The sequence below is a fragment of the Oreochromis niloticus genome, linkage group LG8 (genome assembly GCF_001858045.2).
Source record: "Oreochromis niloticus isolate F11D_XX linkage group LG8, O_niloticus_UMD_NMBU, whole genome shotgun sequence".
NCBI classification, from domain to species: domain Eukaryota; kingdom Metazoa; phylum Chordata; class Actinopteri; order Cichliformes; family Cichlidae; genus Oreochromis; species Oreochromis niloticus.
Genome location: NC_031973.2, coordinates 20,364,145 through 20,382,823, shown reverse-complemented (window position 1 = coordinate 20,382,823; position 18,679 = coordinate 20,364,145). Strand labels below are relative to the sequence as shown.

Here is an 18,679-nt window from a genome sequence, read left to right as displayed (position 1 = left end):
CATGGCTGTGAGGAGGAGGAGGAGGAGGAGGAAGGAGGGCTGGAGCACCACTCGAGAAGCTGAGAGGAGCAAATGCAATAGTGAAGGGGAAGTGAAAGAGGAAAGCAGAAGGAGGAAGAGGGGAGGGCGAGCGTGCGATTAAAGAGGGGTGAGGAAGACGGGGAGGGGGGGCAAAAGGCCTGGCCAGTGAGAAACAGAAGAAGAAGAAGGAAGAGGAAAGAGGAGCAAGTGACAGAGAAAGAGGAAAAAAAGAGCGCATGGACACAGGAAGTCTGGCGCTTTCCATTCACATGCCAAATCATCAGATGGTGGTTTGTGTTCACACCCCGGAGATGTCGCAACCAAACGCACCCCACACCCTTCAAATCACTGCTACCGACAATAAGCAGCTGTTCTTGTGTTGGAGGAGAGTTGGAGATGAGACAAAAGTCTCTCTGTCACAGTGGCAAGTGCAACTTCAGAACAAACGCAAGCTTCACTCCAAACTCAAACATCAAAAGATTTTTACTTAATTTGTTTAATTTTTTCCCCCCTTTCTACTGATGTGACCTTTCAGACACCTTAAATCTCAGCCACAGTTACTCCGAGGTCAATTTGACCTTATTGTGGAATATATTTAAATGATGCGCCACGGTTTGCTTGAAATATCAAAGCATACACAAGAGTCTCATTTGTAATGGAAATGCCTTTAATGACTTTACCGGCCCTTACTTAATGACTTAATGCTTTTAATGTGTCAACAAATTTCCAAAAAGTCAGGCTCGTTTAAGTGATTTCTTTGGCCTTGCTGCATATTTTAATCTCACGCCTTGATAAGTGCACAGCGCTGATGTGGGTGGGGAATCGGATTTGCAATATTTTGAGGCAGACCAAAAATCGTGTATGTAAAATGCAATTTTGAAAAGAAAATGGTGAGCGTGTGTGTGTCTGTGTTATGATGACACACACTAAAATTACTCCAGAGCCTAGTCCAGTGTGTTTAAATGCAATGTTGAGTGAGCTTTAACTGGAATCAATGGTTTTTTACACTTGAATTTATTTTTTCTACTCAAAGTCAAATAGTGCAGATTTTCACCCAGTTTGCACTGAAATGGCCACAAATTTATTTTGATTTTATATAATACATATAATATTTTTTCTGTTGTGAAATTTATAAAAAAGAAAATAATTGTACATTATCCTACAAAAATACATATATTTAGAAAATTGTCCCTAGTGGGTTCCTGCTCTTGCACTTATGGTCACTCGGTGTAGCGTAGTGCTGATGACACAAAGTGGGTCAGTCAATTTTTTTTTTTTTTAATTGAATTGAACTGAATTGACAGTTTACACTCGTCTCCTTCCTCACCAAATCCAGTCGCAGCTCGGCTGGCCGCAGCCTTCGCCAGCTGTCTCCTCCACACAGGGGGCCGTCTTGCACACTGCACCCTAGATGTGCCCCCTGTACACCCCGGGTTGCATTGGTTGGATTGGAGATTGGTGGGTGGTGTTGGAAAGGGGTGATTGGGCTCACTCACTGCTGACTCATCCTACACACACACATACACAGACACTCGCAGGGACAGGCAAGCATCTCCTCTCTATCGCTTTCATTCACTCACACTCTTGAGAAGCAGAGGAGACGCCAGGCTGGGGAGTCGGTGGGGGTGACGGCCAGTGGGTGCTGTCAGGCGGTGGTAATCTGACTGGATTACCAACCAGGTGGAAACATTCAGCCTATCTACCCCCTCACACCATTACCCCCCCCTCCTCTTCCCTACTCCTCCCTGGCTCCATCCATCTATCATTTCTTCTCTTGTTTGTTTCACATGCCTTTCTTTCTTTATCTATCTACGGGGCTTCCCTTTGCCTTTAAACATAATGAGTACCCTAGACACACACACACACTACTCTATAGTAACTACAGGCCTTTAATTCCACAAGCATGGACAGAAACCAAACCCATGCGTACGGGTACAAACGCGCCGTCTCCTTCCATCGCCGTGCAGGTTGTTTGTGCGCCAAGGTGTGTGCAGGTAGTAAGGTGAAGGGGTGTGCCTCATCTGCGCTGCCACAACGTTCAAAGCCTATGCCGAAAAACTTCCAAGGGAAGAGAGAGATATAACTGACAGCCTCCTGATGAATGGACAGGATGGGTGCGCACACACACACGCACGGCTACAGGCATTTGTAGTAGAGATATGCAGAATTTAACTACAGGGTCTTGTGTTTCACTAACAACACCGAACATGGGGAGAAGGAAAGGGAAAATGCTGGGATGAAAAGGGGGCATAAGCTGAAGAAAGAGCTCAAGAGAGCAAAGACCGAGAGCGACCGAGAGAAAGGAAAGTGAGAAGTGGCAGAGAGATAATCTAGTCTATGACAATATGGTTATGGTTTATTGCTGTTTTAAAGCACAAAAAACAAGCAGCTTAAGACTAACGTTCTTCAAAGTGTGTATGTGTTTGTGCGTTTGTGCAGCTGCATGTGTGCACACACAACATGAATGTAAACTCCTTCTGTCTGCATTACTTAGTCACACAAATGCACACTCGTTCACGTACACAATCATGTAAACAAAAACCGTCTGCTGTCTGGGAAGTAACACACCTGTTCAATGACAAGAGCAGCCACGCCCTCCATAATACTGCACACCTGTGCTTCTGCAGGCTAAACCTAACCCTAATCGCACACGCAAACACACACATGTACACACACGCACACATACACACATATACACTTGCACAACTACTGCCCAGGGGCTAACATCACAGAAAGGGGAAGAAAGAGAAAGAGAAGGGGGGACTGGAATAAAAAGCAAAGCAGTGAAAATGGGAGGGGAAGAGAGCAAGACAGACAGACAGAGACAAAGGCTTTCCCACTGCTCCTATCAGTAATCTAAACGCCTGTGTAATATCATTGTGGGGTTTTATCAAATGTGGGCTGAGTCTTATGGCGTTGGTATGCGTCTGTCATTCCATCACCTTGTCAAGCGCGACCATATTCAAGCAGACACCATGCTGATCTAAATAAGAGGCTTCAGCAAATTGATGGATTGCAGGTTTTCCAGGATATGAAGAAGCAGGGGGGAATGAGGGGAGTCTTTTTTTTTTTTCATTTTGGATTTTTTTAAGTGATATACTCAGTTTGATAGTGTGAGACTGTATATATATATAAAAAAGAAATAGTGAGGGTGTCTTCACAAAGATCTGAAACCAACCCTTGTCAAAACCTCCCCCTCCACCCTCCTGTCCCTGCTATGGCCAGCTCCACATCACATCTACCCCCTGTGCTGAGGCCTAGGGCCAGGCATACAGCTTTCTGGATCTCTAAGGGGGGCAAGGACAAAGGTAACCCGCATCCTAACCTCCAAGCAAACACACACACATACACCAACCCCCCATCTCTAAACAACAATCCTCTATGCCCATCATGTCTGTCAAAACCCCATAAGGGACATGCATGGAGAGTCTGGATATCTGGAATCTCAATACAGTGTCATGCACCTTGAGACCCAGTGAGAGGCCCTCTTGAATATATTTCAATAGCATTATCACCCTGCATTACTATGCTTATACCCCCTTTATTCAACATTAAAGAAACATTTTTACACTGGGCCATTATGCATGTCAGCGCACAGCAAAATCAGTCAAGGTGCTATTTAAACTGCAATGCAGGTTACATTTGTATTTGATATATTAGCTTTGGAAATGAGATGGGCGTGTTTTTGCTGGAATGGTGTGTGTGGAAACCAGAAACAGACAGGCAGCTCAGCTCTCATAAAATATAGAAAATATTTTATCAATATAAGTTAATGCATAGAGACTGAATCATTTATAATATATTTAAATATGGTAAAATGTTGATCAATAATTATGTGAATTGTTTAATAAGTATTATACTGAAAAGAATGTACGTATGAGAGAATAAAGCAAAGCTTAATAACTTTTGTGCAACAACACGTGTTTTTAGACGTGTTGTCAATAAAATGTGTCGCAATTTAGCCTTTTTTTGAATAAATTTTTTTTAAATAATAAATATATAACGTACAGTATCAGTTCAAGTTTTAAGAAACATACACTTTAAAGCCTTAAGTCAATTTATTATATAAATTAATATATTTATATATGAATATTTTTAAAAAATGCAGAGGAAGAGCCCAGGTTTTACAAACGTAAATGCTCACGTGCTATAAAAAGTATATTAAACAAACCAAGCTGACGTAAAATTGCATTTTAAATTAAAAAAAATAAATAATTGAAAAAAAAATAAATAAAGTTCCTCTCATGTGAAGAAACCATGACCAGAACCACAGAACCAATAGCTGGAGCACGAAATATCAAAAGTAATTCACGGTAGGATTTCTGGAAAAATCCACTCGTGTTGACCTGAAATGTGAAATGTATTTTAGCCACTAATTAAAAATTAAAAACCGGTTTGCCTCAATTTTTTTCCTTTTGCACATGAAAACAAGCAAATACACGAGAGATGTGGATGGCCACTCTTGACACACTATACAGTAGCACACATGGTAATTAATGAGATTTCTCATCTAACACGTATACATTCATCCAGCGCGTGGGTATAAACGCAGTATGATTTCGGACAGTCTTTTCTTTCTCTCTTTGCGCGCACACACGCGCGCGCACACACACACACCCCTCCCCTATTGAGACAGGATACCAAAGCTACTTGTTAAATCTAATGCATGCACTGTCAACCCATTCGCACCCCGTCACGTCTCCGCTCAATATAGAAACCGGATTTTCTGGTATTACCCTCACCTCTATTAGCCAGAGCTCCCCTTCACTCACTCAGTCCCCCCCTCTGCTCTCCACCCGGCAACTGCGACCCCCAGTTTGCGCCCAGTACAAACCAAAACCCACCGGCACCAAAAAATAATTTTAAAAAAACTCATAGCGTCCTCACGGAACCGCACACGTGAAGGAGGAGGAGGCGCTGCGCAGAAACTGGCTCGGCTAATAGCTTTAATTTATTGTTTAATGGGAAATATAAGCGGTGGAATAACCCAATTCTAATTAATTACATCAACTGGCAACGATTAGTACTTCGCTAATTGATGAATCCAAATAAATCTATGACAAGATTATGCCACTAATAATCCCAGCTTGATATGAGAAAAAGAAAGAAAACCAAATAACCCTGGAATTAAAGTTTAAAACAACAACAGCAACAACAAAGGTGAGCTTGGACTGAGTTGTAAATTTAGAGTTAATTCCATCAGCAAAAAGAAGACACATTTCCCCTTTTTTCTTTTATGTGATTTTATATACAGTTTTTTTTATTCTTGCATTTCGGCAAACAGCCATAAACAGTTGATTAAATAAAGTAAAAAAAACAAAAGAAATGTGGTATTCCTAAATCCCCCCCCCCCCCGAAAGTCGGAGCACTTTCCATCAGCGTTAAATTCTAACTCGTCCCTGAAGAGCTCCAAGGTTTTATTTTGCAATATGGGGAACATATGCTTCAGACAAGAGAGACAGAGAAAGAGAGAAACACAGAGTATATATTTCTTTGGGTTGTTTTTTTTTTTTTTAATCCACGCTTCTTTGTAGTTACAAGGGGGAAAAACACCTTGCTTCCACAACTGACCTGAGTGCGGACCCATGGAAAGGTGGGATGAGTAATATTTCCCGGGCTGGAAATGAGCGGGGTGTTGCACGGATCCGTGTCCGCCTGGCGCCATCCGAGACGCGGCGCTGTGAACCAAGGCGCTCCGCTCCGTCAGGAGGTGGTGCGGAGGAGCGAAATCTCGGCTTTCCATCCCGATGAGAAGCGATAAATCCCAAATCCCAAAGTAAAATCCGGAGGCACCGAAGGTTTCAGGCACCCAGATGCAAATAATCCCTTTTTATGAACTTCGGGCTCTCCTCGCATTGAGCGCAGTTTTGGCTTTGCAGGGTCGAAACGGAGTCCCCGTCATGTCCTACAAAAGAGAGAGCAGGAGACGAGTCAAAGCGCTGACAATGACGAGCCAGCCAGAGATGTGGCGCTGAAGAAAAGGCTTGACTGAGAGACAGTCGCTGCTCGTGTTTAGACAAACAAGCACGGTTTACAAAAAAGAGAGAGAGAGAGAGAGAGAAGAAAAAAAGGGAGGAATAAGAAGCTATTCAAATGTCACACACAAAAAACCGTCCTACAATAAAATCCCCACATTTACTGATCAACTTTGGTTCTGCGCTCCACACTAACTTTCTAACGCCGATATGCGCCAGCTCGGAAAGGTGACTGAAGCCTGCTCTGTGGATGAAAATGTGGGTGAAGTGAGTTTACGTGGATTTACCCCGCACTACATCGTTGGCCCCAACAGAGGAGGGAGCCCCCCCTCCTCCCCTCCTCCTCGCGACCAAACACGATGCAAATCCTGAACACGGGAGCTTTCTTTATCAGCACAAAAAAAGAAAAAAGAATGGAACAAATGGCAAACAAATGAAGCATATACAGTACAAGAGTTCACGGCGGTATAAAGCCTCTCCCGGTGAAGGAGTTGTTAAGTCTTGAGGCTCAACAAGCGCCGGTCATAAACAGGCTGGACCTCGGGGCTCTTGCGCTAAAACGTTAAGGAAGCCATCTGCACCAAGTATAGAATGCGTAAAAAAACATATTCTTTTTTTTAATCCTTCGGGCGACTCAAATAGCCTATCACTCTTTGGTTTCAGACGGATACAGTCAATACGTTTATCTTTTGGTGTAAATTGAGATTTTAATTCGAATCTGATCTGGTTCATATGTGGAGCAAATGTTGATTTCTGACTTGGATCGACATTTCTTATATAGGTTTTATAAACCAAGTGCGCCTTTACCGTTCTCTGTTTTTTATATACAAGTGTTTACCAAAGTTGCTTCACCATCGCTGTATGACTTTTGATAGTTTGCACCGTTGAAATCGGGAATATTATTCGTTGTGTTGCTTATTGCGGAAAACTGGCGATGAAACAGCCATTTCTATCAACTCATACGGAGTCAGCAGCAGTGGCCCTCGCTTTCTGACAATGGCCATGCGTTTCTGCTACACGTACTGTATATATAGGATACAGTGTAATCACAAACACAAATCAAATCACCTCTATGCTTCATCGCCAAAGAGTTGTGAGGTGGGCAATAAACAGTGAAATAGACTAGGAAATCATCGCGTTTATATGTATACCTCATAGCCTAGGTCATTTATTTAAATAAGACTCCCTGCGATGCTCATAGAGAGCTCTGGGTGCTTCCATTTCCACCCCCCCACCCCCACAAACACACCTCAGCAGTCCATCTATTAGGCCTTTCAATGCGTGGCACGTCCATCTAGCGCTCTGTAGATGCTGATAGCACCTCCCAGGAACCAAGATAGAGGAACAAAGAAAATATCAAATGCTCTGGTGGACCAGGGGCTTTATGAAGTGCATAAGAACAGCCTTCATAAGCTCGGATATTCAAGTCTTCTTTAAGTCACACACACACACACACACACACACACACACACACACGCTGCTCAAGGACTCAACTTTCAGGAATTGTGTTTTTAGAGGGGATTTTCCCCCCTAGCTCCCGAAAGTTTCGCAGTTCTGATAAAACCCAGCAAATGTGATCGTGAATCGCGAAAATGTGTGTGTGTGTGTTATACGTCCAAACATTCCCCATAACGCTTCCTTTAAGGATATTTTTGGCCAAAGTGCGAGGGCATGTAAATAATTTAATTTCCTTTTTGTTTGCTGCAGGATGTTATTTTTTTGTGACCACATGTAGTCAACAGTAAGAGGGAAAAATAAGGGTAAAAGAAAAATAAATGGGGGGAGAAACGGAGGCTGCTGCTGTTTCTGCTGCTGCTGTTGCTGCTGCAAGCGCACTGGGAAGGCAAAATGGACTCTCTCCTGTCCCCTAGGCAGTGAGAAACAATGGCCCTTCTCCACGGGACATCAATCATAAACCACTATCGTCTGACATTTGTCTATACATTTTTAAATTTTCTGTCCATAAACACACGTCCTGGATATTTACATTGCACGTCAACAGAGAGCCACTCAGACTACATTTAACAACCTGAGTCTAAATCCCGTGATATCGCACGCCACGCAACCAAGCGGCGTGAGCAGATCGCGCGTAACAGTTTTGGGAAGAAGGAAAAAAAAATCATCATTTGGATCTGCAGCAGCGTGTGTGTGTGTGTGTGTGTGTGTGTGTGTGTGTGTGTGTGTGTGTAGCCTACATACGTGAAAGGCGTTCAGACTTCCTTCCACTCTACCCAGACCTCCTAAACCTTCTACACACACCTCCACAAGCACACACACATAGGAACACACATCCACTAAGCAGTGCCCCGAAAAGGGTCAAACTGTCGTCAGAAGAAAATCCCCCCCTTCCCTTACAAAAGTAACCACTGCTGGTCAAGACGACATCACATGAACTTCGCACAAAAGCCAGCAAATCCGCAAAGAATTGCGTTTGTCAGAACTAATGCAATTGAGGCTTCGAGCATAAAAAGAAGAAAAGGAGAGAAAAAATGCGCCTATTTATGTGTGTGTGTGTGTGTGTGTGTGTGCTGTTTGAGCAGAAATCTATTAAATCATAAATGCGTGAATCTTTGGATAAAAATGAAAAAAAAAAAAGGAATTTAAAAAGACATTTACTTTTGAAGTGGTCCGGGTCCAGAGGGCAACTGGTTGCCCTCAACAACTTAGCAATAAAGTAAAGTCACAAAGCATAACCGGCGCACTAAATCCAGATATTCAGAGGCCGGCTAAACAGGAGAGACAAGCCCGGCTGAGCCGAAGACAGCTCGGCGTCTACACAGCCTTCACTCCGAGGGAGCACTGCAGCTTGCAATAAAAAAAACCTCTACCTCTCTCTCGCTCTCTCCCACACACACACATAGGCACACAAACACACACTTGCACAATGGAGAACTAACAAAGAAATGATCTACAATTTAAAATTTATGAAAATGGGCTCACTGAAAGAGCAGAAAGGTGTGGAGCAGCCCCCCGAATGAATTAGAAACACACGCTCGGCTGTGAGGAGAGGTCAAATCAAGAAGTGACACATATCGCCCACAGCTCAGCACTGCACACTGGACAGGAAACGGTGGAAATAAAGCTACGTGAAATAAATCCCCCCCCCCTCCCTCCTCTAGATTACTGTAGAATCGTGAGATCTGCTCCTTTAATGTATTTAGCAAATGAGAGATGCCTTCAGATTAATATTCTGCACAGAACATCAGACCATCTCTCGTTTTATTGCTTCTAATGGAATGACAGCGGATAGCGGTGCGCTTAGAGAACAGCCAAGGTATACCTCCATGTAAATAAAAAAGATTAAAAAAAAAAAAAAAGATAAAATAATAATAAATGTGTAAACTAAAATTTTCTCTTACTTGAAAAAAATGAACATGAAAAAAACGGCATTCAAACGGCTACAATCACACACACAACACACACTCACACACACACAAACAAAACAAAACAAAAATCACAAAAACAGAACTGTAAAATAATTTCCTACTCACTGGCAAGTTACATCCACCGTGCGGCGAGTGGCTTATAATAAAAGAAAAAGTACGAAAAATATTCAAAGTGAAAATCCCGGAGTCGCAGAGATGAAACATGTGGGATTGATTACATCCTATGCTGCTGCAGACTGTGGTGTGCAGTCAGTTGAGGTATGGGAGAGACGCATCGTAGAAGTTCAGGCTTGTAGTGAATCGAGGCTCGTTCATGCAGCCGGAGACTCAGACACGCCGGGAGGAGGGAGGGAGGGAGGGAGGGAGGAGGTAGAGGTTGAAGGGGTGTGTGCGCGGGGAGGGGTGGACGCGCAGGCCTATTGGTTTGAGAACGACAATGTGAAAGCGTGCCCGTGAGGCGCTCCCCCACCCTACCCTTTTCTATACACCCCCCTCTACGCCACACACACACACACAGCCACTACCACCCCTTTCTACGGCAAATGCGCCCTGCCATTGGTTGCCGCTCGGAGCCAATGAGGAAGCCGGAGGATCCGCGGAGCAAAACGGCGGGCGTTCGATTTGCAGCCCTCGGCGCACTGCGCGGAGCAGACAGGCGGCAAGGAGAGGAAAGGAGCCGGCTCTGCCTGCGCTTTCTGATCGCTGGTGGAGAGCAAACAGCGTCTAGCCTTTTATACCGTGTGATCCCGTTGCAGCCCTCTGTGCTGTCTGTCTGACTGTAACGCTGTTTTATTTTATTGTTATTTTGCGTGACAGCGATGGCGTGATAGTGTTGTTGGCGCTCCTTCAGGAAAATCCCCCTTTTATGCTCTCCTTTTTTAATCATCTGCTAAATAAATCCTTATTAGAATTTGAATGTGCTTTAGTGAACAAGGCTGCTCTGTTTTGCATGTGTGTGCAGCTAAAGTCACATCGAGACCTACATTAGCAGGCCTGAAGTTTCAGTGCAGAGTGCAGATTTGCTATATTATAATAATAGTCTGCTTAAAAAGGAAAAAGGAAAAAAAAAAATGCTATTGGAGTCCTTAATGGTCAATGCAGGAAAATTCAGGCTCTGTATAAAGGAATGTGTTATAGGTTTACACCTTTTAGTTAATATGGCGGGGGATTAAAAATATTACATCTGTTGCATTTTAGGAAAAGGTTAGGATTGCTGTAAACACACAAGATAGGCTACGGTATACTGTATATTACCATATCCATTTATTTATCTCTTTATATATAAGCTACACATACACACACACACACACACACACACACACACAGCCAAATTGAATCACTGCATAATTTTAAAGCATTACTGTCCTTGGGGTTGGCCCTGCACACGGTTCACTAATTTAGCCAATTAAAAGTGGAAGGATATGGGAGCTTGTGTGTTTCCATGTCGAAATATATGAGCTGCTATAGGCTAATATTGCCGCGCGGGTTTGTTTATACGTGGAGGCAAAGGGTTAAAACTCGGGTGCTTCGGCGCTGCGGAGCTCCCGATTGGCTGGCATGTTGCCAGAGCACTGTCAATCACCGAGTGTAAACAAGGCTCTGATTGGCTGCTGGCCAGTCCGCACTGGGCTGCCTGAAAAAAGCAATTACTGCCCTTGCGGTTTCAAGGCGGCCCCGTGCTGAACGATGAAAGGAGATAAGGAGGGGCGGTTTCAAGGCGCCCCCCACGGCGAACCCCGTTGGCCCCAGAGCAAAAGGAGAGTCAAGAGTGACTAAATCAAAGGGAATACGGTAAAAAAAAAAAAAAAAAAAAAAAAAAATGGTAGGGGGCAAATTACACGTTGTAATAAATGTAGGGGATAGATTCGCGGAATGGTGCAATAACAACTTGTTTTTAGAAAATGGAGGCGAGGACGGCAACAAGAACCGGAAAGCAACTATTTCGCTGCCGAGAGGGAGCTCTTCTTCTTTCTTTTTTTCGCCGCTCACACAAATATGGTGGAAGAAAAGTTTTGTCGACAAAGGAGACAGCGGAAAGACGGTCGAATGTGTTTTTTTTTCTTTTCAGTTTAATAAACAGAATACAGGCATTTTATTATCTAAATGTTTAAACGGTGACAACACCGTATAGTCGGAACTGAGCTTTGATTTTGGGCGGCACGCACGCGGTGTTTTGACCAAAAACTTTTTCTTTTTTTATTGCCAACTAATCAATAACTAAGTGGACATTTCCGGGTTCACGCGGGAGTATAAACGGTAGGTCCGTGATGATAATAAGTTGGTCTTTAAATTGTTTGTGAAAGGGTGTCGGAGGGTTTTTGTTTTCAAATATTCTATAAAATATTCCATAAAAATATGGAAACATTTTTAATTAGAATATTTAAATATATGTTATTACTTTGGCTAAATGTTCGAGTCCTACAACAAAAACACACAAAAAACAAAAAAAGGTCATGTTTCATTCTGCAAACAAATCCTTGCAGCCAGCCTGTGTGCTTTTTAGCTGAACTTTTCCACCACCGACACCACTGAGCACGCACTTTATAAAGTATATTCAGGCTGTTCCAACTGATGTCCCTTTACATTAAAACAGAGACTCTCTCCCTTTGCTTTGGTCCAGTCCCAAACAAAACATTGGTGTGTGTGTGTGTGTGTGTGTGGGGGGGGGCGGGCTGGGGGGGAAGCCAAGCTGGTCTGCAGCCGATAGATAGCTTATAAAACTGTACTTGCACGGGGGGAGGGGGGGTTCTCGACACTTTCGTGTGAGAGGAATTAATTGATACATATATAATTCAAATCAAATAACGCCAAAGCGCGCAGATTTATCGCGGCCGTAATTAGATAATCGTTACCGTCTTTTCCCATTTACCCAGCAGCCTGCGTGTCCGAGCCCTGCGCTCTCCAAAAGGCTTCAGCCACCACATTCACAGACACACACACACACAAAAAGATGCACAAAGCTGGATTTTATGAAGACTCGCGCTGTTGTTCAAAGTGACTATTTTAATAGCCCAAATGTGCTTTGAGGCCAGTAAGACGCCTCTAAATTATAACGCATTAGAGTCCATTAAGGTACAAATTAGCATTGTGAAAGCTGGTGCTGTTGGTCCATCAAAATATACAGGCTGTGTATTTACTCACCGGGCCTCAGTGTGAAGAAATAGATTTTTTTTAATTATTTTTATTAATAATTATTTTTTTAATAAGGGAGTTCTATTACTTGCATGAAAAAAGATATTAAAAGACCAGGTTGACCAAATATGTTTTACTTTATCCCACCCCAAACAACAAAAGCTAACTCCTGCGGAATACAGCGTAAATTTGGATCTTAATTAACCATTACAGTAAATGAGTAAAATCAATGTTGACACCTTTCCTGACTCCAAGAGCTTTGGGTTTTTTTGGGAGGGGGGTTGTTTTGTTGTTGTTTTTTTTAAGGAAATCGGAAGGAAAACGAGTACTATACCCAACCCTACTACACAGCGTGTTGGGCAATGCATGTACAGCAGACTATACTGACTATACTTGGCCAGTAATAATTAATATTATTATTACTATTAACTGACTTCATGTCCCCGCTCAGTCTCCTGAAGGTGTTGTCCTGCGCGCTAATGACAAGAGGGACAATAATAAAGACTCCTGCTCCGCAGCTCACAAAGAAGGGCTCCGCCACTTAAAACAGAAATCTGCATTTAATTTATTTAGTGACAAGGAAAAGCCTTTTACTGCTTGATTTTTATTGGTTCTCTTTCACTTAAAAAGAAGTGGGGGGCTGGGTGTGCGGGTAGGTGCGTGCGTGTGTGGAGACAGAGACGAGAAAGCACAATACGCACACACGCACACCCAAGCCTCCTCTGGTCCGTGTGCCAGTGTGCGAGCTACCCTAGAAGGAGGGGGAAGAGGAATGAGGGGGAGCGGGGGGGCGGGGGGTAATTAATGCGGATTGACTGATTGCTCTTGAAACAGACCGGTCCTGCGCGCGGATTGTCCTCGAGCAATGAAGCGTTCCTGACTGACACTTTCCACCTACCCTTCTTCGCTTCCTCCTTTCCACTGCTTCTTTCCTTCTCTCTCCCTCCCCTTTCTCCCCTCGCACACTGGGAGCAGTGGGTGAGACCGCTCGAGCTCGGCCGCTTCTTCCTGACGTCCAGCCCCGGCCAGCAGAGGCACTTTTCTGCTCGGGAGCTCGGATGTCACATCTAACAACCCAGCATTTTATTTTATTTTTTAACTTTATTTTCCTACTTTTTGGGGGGGGGGGGGGGGGGGGGGCGCTTCCAGACTGTGCAACTCTATCAGTTCAGTTCAGATTAGCTCTGTCTGAATATATCAACTTTAGCTATCTCGTGACGCGTCACATCACCATAAGGAGGAATTTTCCGCCCATTAAAAGTAGATAGCTAAAGGGCGTTTAAGTTGCCTTCCCTCATCCTAAAAAAACGAATAAACGTCTGAACTTCTAAATGGGAAACATTATTTTTAAAAGCATAACCCAAGAGCCAACGGGAAACACATTGAACTGGTTGGTTTTTACATGTGTCCAAATGGAGAGCAGTCTCCACGGGAGGCCCACCGTGCAGGGCAGCCCTTCTTATTCTCACCAGATATTTCTGATAGGTCTTTAATGATGAGAATTTCCAAACGGGGTCGTTCACCAGGGAGACGCCCCGACGATCCAAGGTGGTGCAACCCCCGTGAGACAATAGAGTCATATGAGAGGAGAAAAGAAGAGAAGCGCTGCCAAGCTTTCGGACTGTGTTATGAAATAAAGGAAGAAGACGAAGAAAAGGGCTGTTCCTTTTCCCCGTACTTAAAGCTGCTCTCTCTCTTCTGGTCGCCAACACATTTTAAGGCATCAACCTCACAAAAACAAACAAACAAAAACAGCAACAACAACAACAAAAACGACAGAGGAAACGTGGTGAAGTCACAAGTTGACTGGACACACGCAAACAACGTGACCTTTTCTCTCCTGTGTGCGGGGACAGATGCTGCTATAACGAGTCAGGAAATGCGAAATTTTAAAAAAGTTGCACTCTTCCACGGAAACACTGTAAAGCCGTGTGTCTGCTGACACCTTTAGATCGAGACACTGTGTAGCGGAGGAAGATGATGATGATGATAATGATGGTGGTGGTGATGATGATGGTGACAGAGGGAATGGCTTGGGAACCAAATTAGTGCCTGTCACAGAGCCATATATCCGGCTGTAACCACCGCCAGGCCTGTACGGATGAGATGAAAGCACCGGCATCTATTTATGGGCCATCAAAACACGCAGGTGGAGGCTTTAATTATCATTACCATTCGAACATAAACAGCCGTAGCGTGTGTGACTTTGCGCTGTTTGCGCTGTAAGTTTGTACTCAGCAAAGGGTGAGGAGAGAGAGGGGTGGGGGACTAAGCAACTATGGGAGATGTTGATATTAAACACACAAATAAGTGGATTAAATATAACGTGTGTCTGATGTGAAGCGGGGCCACTTCAGCCCGGTACCTTCTTAATTTGTGTATTTCTCTTCTAAGACGTCGACAGCACTTCCTCCACCGCAGAGACGTGTACATGCACTCACACACTCGCGGGACGTTGAAAATGAAAGACGCCTTTGTATTTCTCTGGTTGCTTACAAAAAATGTTCATATAATACAGAGTATCTCCACGAGGGACAGTGGGGTCAAGAGGTCATCCACTTTCTGCAACTAGCCACTCAGCATTTCAAGAAACGCCACTGATTCCTTTAACCGGACTTCTTTTGCAACACAGGACTTTGCGTGAGTCCTTCACGGTGACGCACCAGCAGCAATCTGACTAAAGAAACAAGAGTTTCAGAAATCTTTTAACGCTGAGGAAGGTGTTTTGAATAGTTTTCAACATACAGTCCTCAGGACGTCCTGGAGTCGTCAGATTAAGTTAAAATGTGAAAAATGTGAAGATATATATAAATGTGAAGATTTATATATATAAATCTTTTACATATATATATATATATATATATATATATATATATATATATATATATATATGGATGTTACATATTTCTTTGTCCATACAAAATGAACACTAATTAAAAGCTACATTATAATTGGAGCAAGCTTTATTCAACCTGCTAAAACAATTGCTGTAGAATTTTAGATAATTCTGGGACATAAAATAAAATACTAGTAAAATAAAATACTAAATTTTTTTTATTTTATTGTTTTTATTTTAGTTTTTAGGACAAACTCCAGATGTGTGTGTCTAAACGATCAGAATTAAAGGGAGTGTTTCGTTCAGACTTCCCGTGTCTGAAAGCTGAAGCCGGACAAGTTTATTTTCTTTTCCTATAAAGCGTCGGTGTGTTGGCTCTACTTGGGAACTCTGGAAACTCTGCACGCGGGCGTGAACGCTGTATTTGACTTCACGTAATCACGTCGGCCACAATCTTTCGTTAATTATCTAAACAATGGATGCGTCTTTGAACGTTTATTTTTAAATAAATAAAGCAACAAAGTACAAAGCAATAATGCAGTGGAAACTTTGTGGTGGTGGTGGGTGTGGGGGAGGGGGGGCTGGAAAGAGAAATCCCTGCATCAGTCTCCAATCCAGGATCAGTCAAAACTACCCCCCCCCCCCCTTCCCCCTTGCTGCCACTTTATCAAACTAAGGCAGAAATCAGACGAACTGCCTGCCAACGTTTTGCCCGTGTGTGTGTGTGTGTGTGTGTGTTGCTGTGTGAACAGAGACAGAGGGAGACAAGCAGATAAACAAGAGCTCAGTGTAAGTGCACAGTTTTACCGCGTAACTTAATATAACAGGAGAAAACCTGATAAATTATAACACCCAGCTAAAGGGTGTCACACTTGAAGAAGTCGGGTGTGTGTGTGTGTGTGTGTGTGTGTGTGTGTGTGTGTGTGTGTGTGAGGCCCCAACTGACAGACCTTCTCGCATTAACTACTCTTAAAAGTATCCGTCTGTGTCTGATGACAGATATCACACGTTTTAGGACAAACCTTTGTTGGAATCGTACAGCCTACAAAAGCGTTTCTGCAACGTTTTGTGAGTTTTTAGATCTAAATAAATAGTAGCCACAGCTGTACAATCAAACATAAATAAATAATTTCATGTGCGCATACGCTACTGGACTGTGGGGCCACGGCTCAAAAACGCTTAGGCTAGTCTTTAAAAAATGGCATTGAAAGTACAAGAAAATACAGCGATCGATATATAGATATATATTTTAAGAAAACACTCCTTGAATAACATTAAACACAAAACAAAATACCACCTACCTAATAAACAGATGTTCCCCCAAAGCGCCCAGCTTTAAACTAAAAAGGAAAGAAAATCAAACGAGAGTCTTTCTTCCTCCCCAAAACTTAAAAATAATCGAGCTTAACGCGCATTCAACTGTGTAGCCTTAAACAGTCCTCCCATTTACTTACATGTTAACTCTTTTTTTGTCGAATTTACCCACCGAGGGATTTCTCCCGTCTACAAGCGGCAGGATCTTCTGGATGTGAGTCTCCGTGAAGCTTGTATAATAGCAAATTTATGCCCGGATGACGCGTCCTCTCTCTCTCACAATGGAGCTAAAGCGCTGACATTAAATAGAAAATTGATGGAGAAACTCTCCCTTGCTCCCTCTCTTTCCCATGCACTCTCGTCTCCTGCAGGAGACTAGAAGCTTTCTTGCATTCTGTTTTTTTTTTTTTTTCCAGGGGAGGGGGCAAAGGGACATCATCAGGCATGCTTATATGAGTCGCACACCAGGAATACTCCCACTCCCATTCCCACCAACAAAGGTGTAGCTTGAGCTCACACACATTTACTCACACACTCACACACACACACACACACACCTTTTTCTCACCACTACTGTTTGTTTTCATTTGTGATTGTGCTGAACCGGATCTATGCGTGAAGGTGGAGCAGGAGGAGGAGAGCAGGCCAGTCACACATGCAACTTTCTGATATTTTGCTTTAAGAGGGGGTTTGTTTTGTTTTTTCACCAAACTGGCCTCCCATTGCTTCCTCCTCACTCCACAAGTTTGATCAGACTACTAAACTAGGTCTACCATTCATCTGTGTACCATGTTTTGGCCTATCACGGCGCTGTAATGGAAGGCAGACCACACCAAACTCCTTGTTTTTATTTGCGGAATAGTTCAAGTCTGGCATGAAAAGGAGCAATCAGTCCTTTCTGGAAATCTAATTGATAGGCCCATTTGTTTATAGTGGCGGTTATTTGGCAAATGGTAGGCCTAATTACCGCCTGGAGGTCACAGTTTACCCACCTTTTTTCTTTTTCTTTTTCTTTAAAAAAATTCACCACTGGGTGCATCACTGCCTGCTCTGTATGTGTGCGCATAGACGCTTTCCAGAGTTTCTAATTTTTTATTTTTTTGAGGGGAGGTTTATTTCCGAAGATAAGCAAAACAAACAAAAACAAAAACAAAACAAAAACACCCAAACAAAACAACAACAAAAAAACCCACCGCCATACACACACGGCTTCAATTGTAAAGCGCTATAAACGTTTAGCGCGGGCGTTAAAGAGTCCGCGGTATTTCTGCGCGTTCGCCTCCGCCGCCTTTGATCAAGTCCGAACGGTCCAGACAAGTTTGCGCGTAAAAGTGAATTTATCTCCACGGGAAGGAAGTCGAGCCTGCTTCGCGGCGTCTGCTCTGGACTGGACAAAAAAAGGAAACAGAGACGTGATTTCAAATGAAATCGCACGCGAAGACCGTGCTCCCTTTAGGAAAGGCGCTTCGGTGATAAAGTGGACACCTACGTGCATAAAACCAGTGAGACGCAGGATGGAGAAGAAGCTTGGAAGTGATCGTAAACTAATGTTTGTGGCGCTTGTTTGCTGGGAGTTGCCTGTCCTTCACGGACAGCACCTCAGCCACGGCTTTCTCCTCTTCTCCCCCTCCAGTGCAGCAGCCCCCACCACCACACCTCACTCATCCACCACACTGGCTGCCCCGCGGGTCACCGCTTCAGGAGCACCACGTCACCACGTTAACCCCTGCATCACCGCGTCCGCAAGCAGGGCCAAGAACCCCGTGGGCTTGTACAGAAGGAGGGAGGAGGGGATCCTCAAAAACTGGGGTGCCGAGGACCTCCAGGCGCCCCGAAGGGCGGGTCCTGAGTGTCTCCAGCAGAAATGAGGAACAGGTTTCTTTTAATTTATTTCAATTCACCCAACTACAGTTCAGAATATCTGCGGTAATTAGTCTGCATTCGCTCATTTCTCTCTGTCTTTTTTCTTTCTTTCTTTTTAGTAACGGTTGTGAATTTTCAACAATTACGAAATT

General features: G+C 43.6%; 1 protein-coding gene across 3 annotated transcripts in view; it reads right to left on the bottom strand.

Annotated features, from left to right (window-relative positions):
* Positions 1-17,010, bottom strand: part of bahcc1b (BAH domain and coiled-coil containing 1b) — a 62,375-nt gene extending 45,365 nt beyond the window's left edge. Inside the window, exons 1-2 of one of the 3 annotated variants that reach the window (XM_019362766.2) lie at positions 16,805-17,010; positions 5,593-5,926 (exon numbers count right to left, since the gene is read on the bottom strand). In XM_019362766.2, coding sequence (XP_019218311.1) covers positions 5,593-5,764 — 172 coding nt within the window. In that variant the 5' untranslated portion in view covers positions 5,765-5,926; positions 16,805-17,010. Of the gene's footprint in view, positions 1-5,592; positions 5,927-8,612; positions 8,839-9,487; positions 9,705-16,804 lie in introns of those variants that run through there. The other 2 variants (XM_013273596.3, XM_025909680.1) reach the window with 2 other exon arrangements.
* Positions 17,011-18,679: the final 1,669 nt, after the last annotated feature.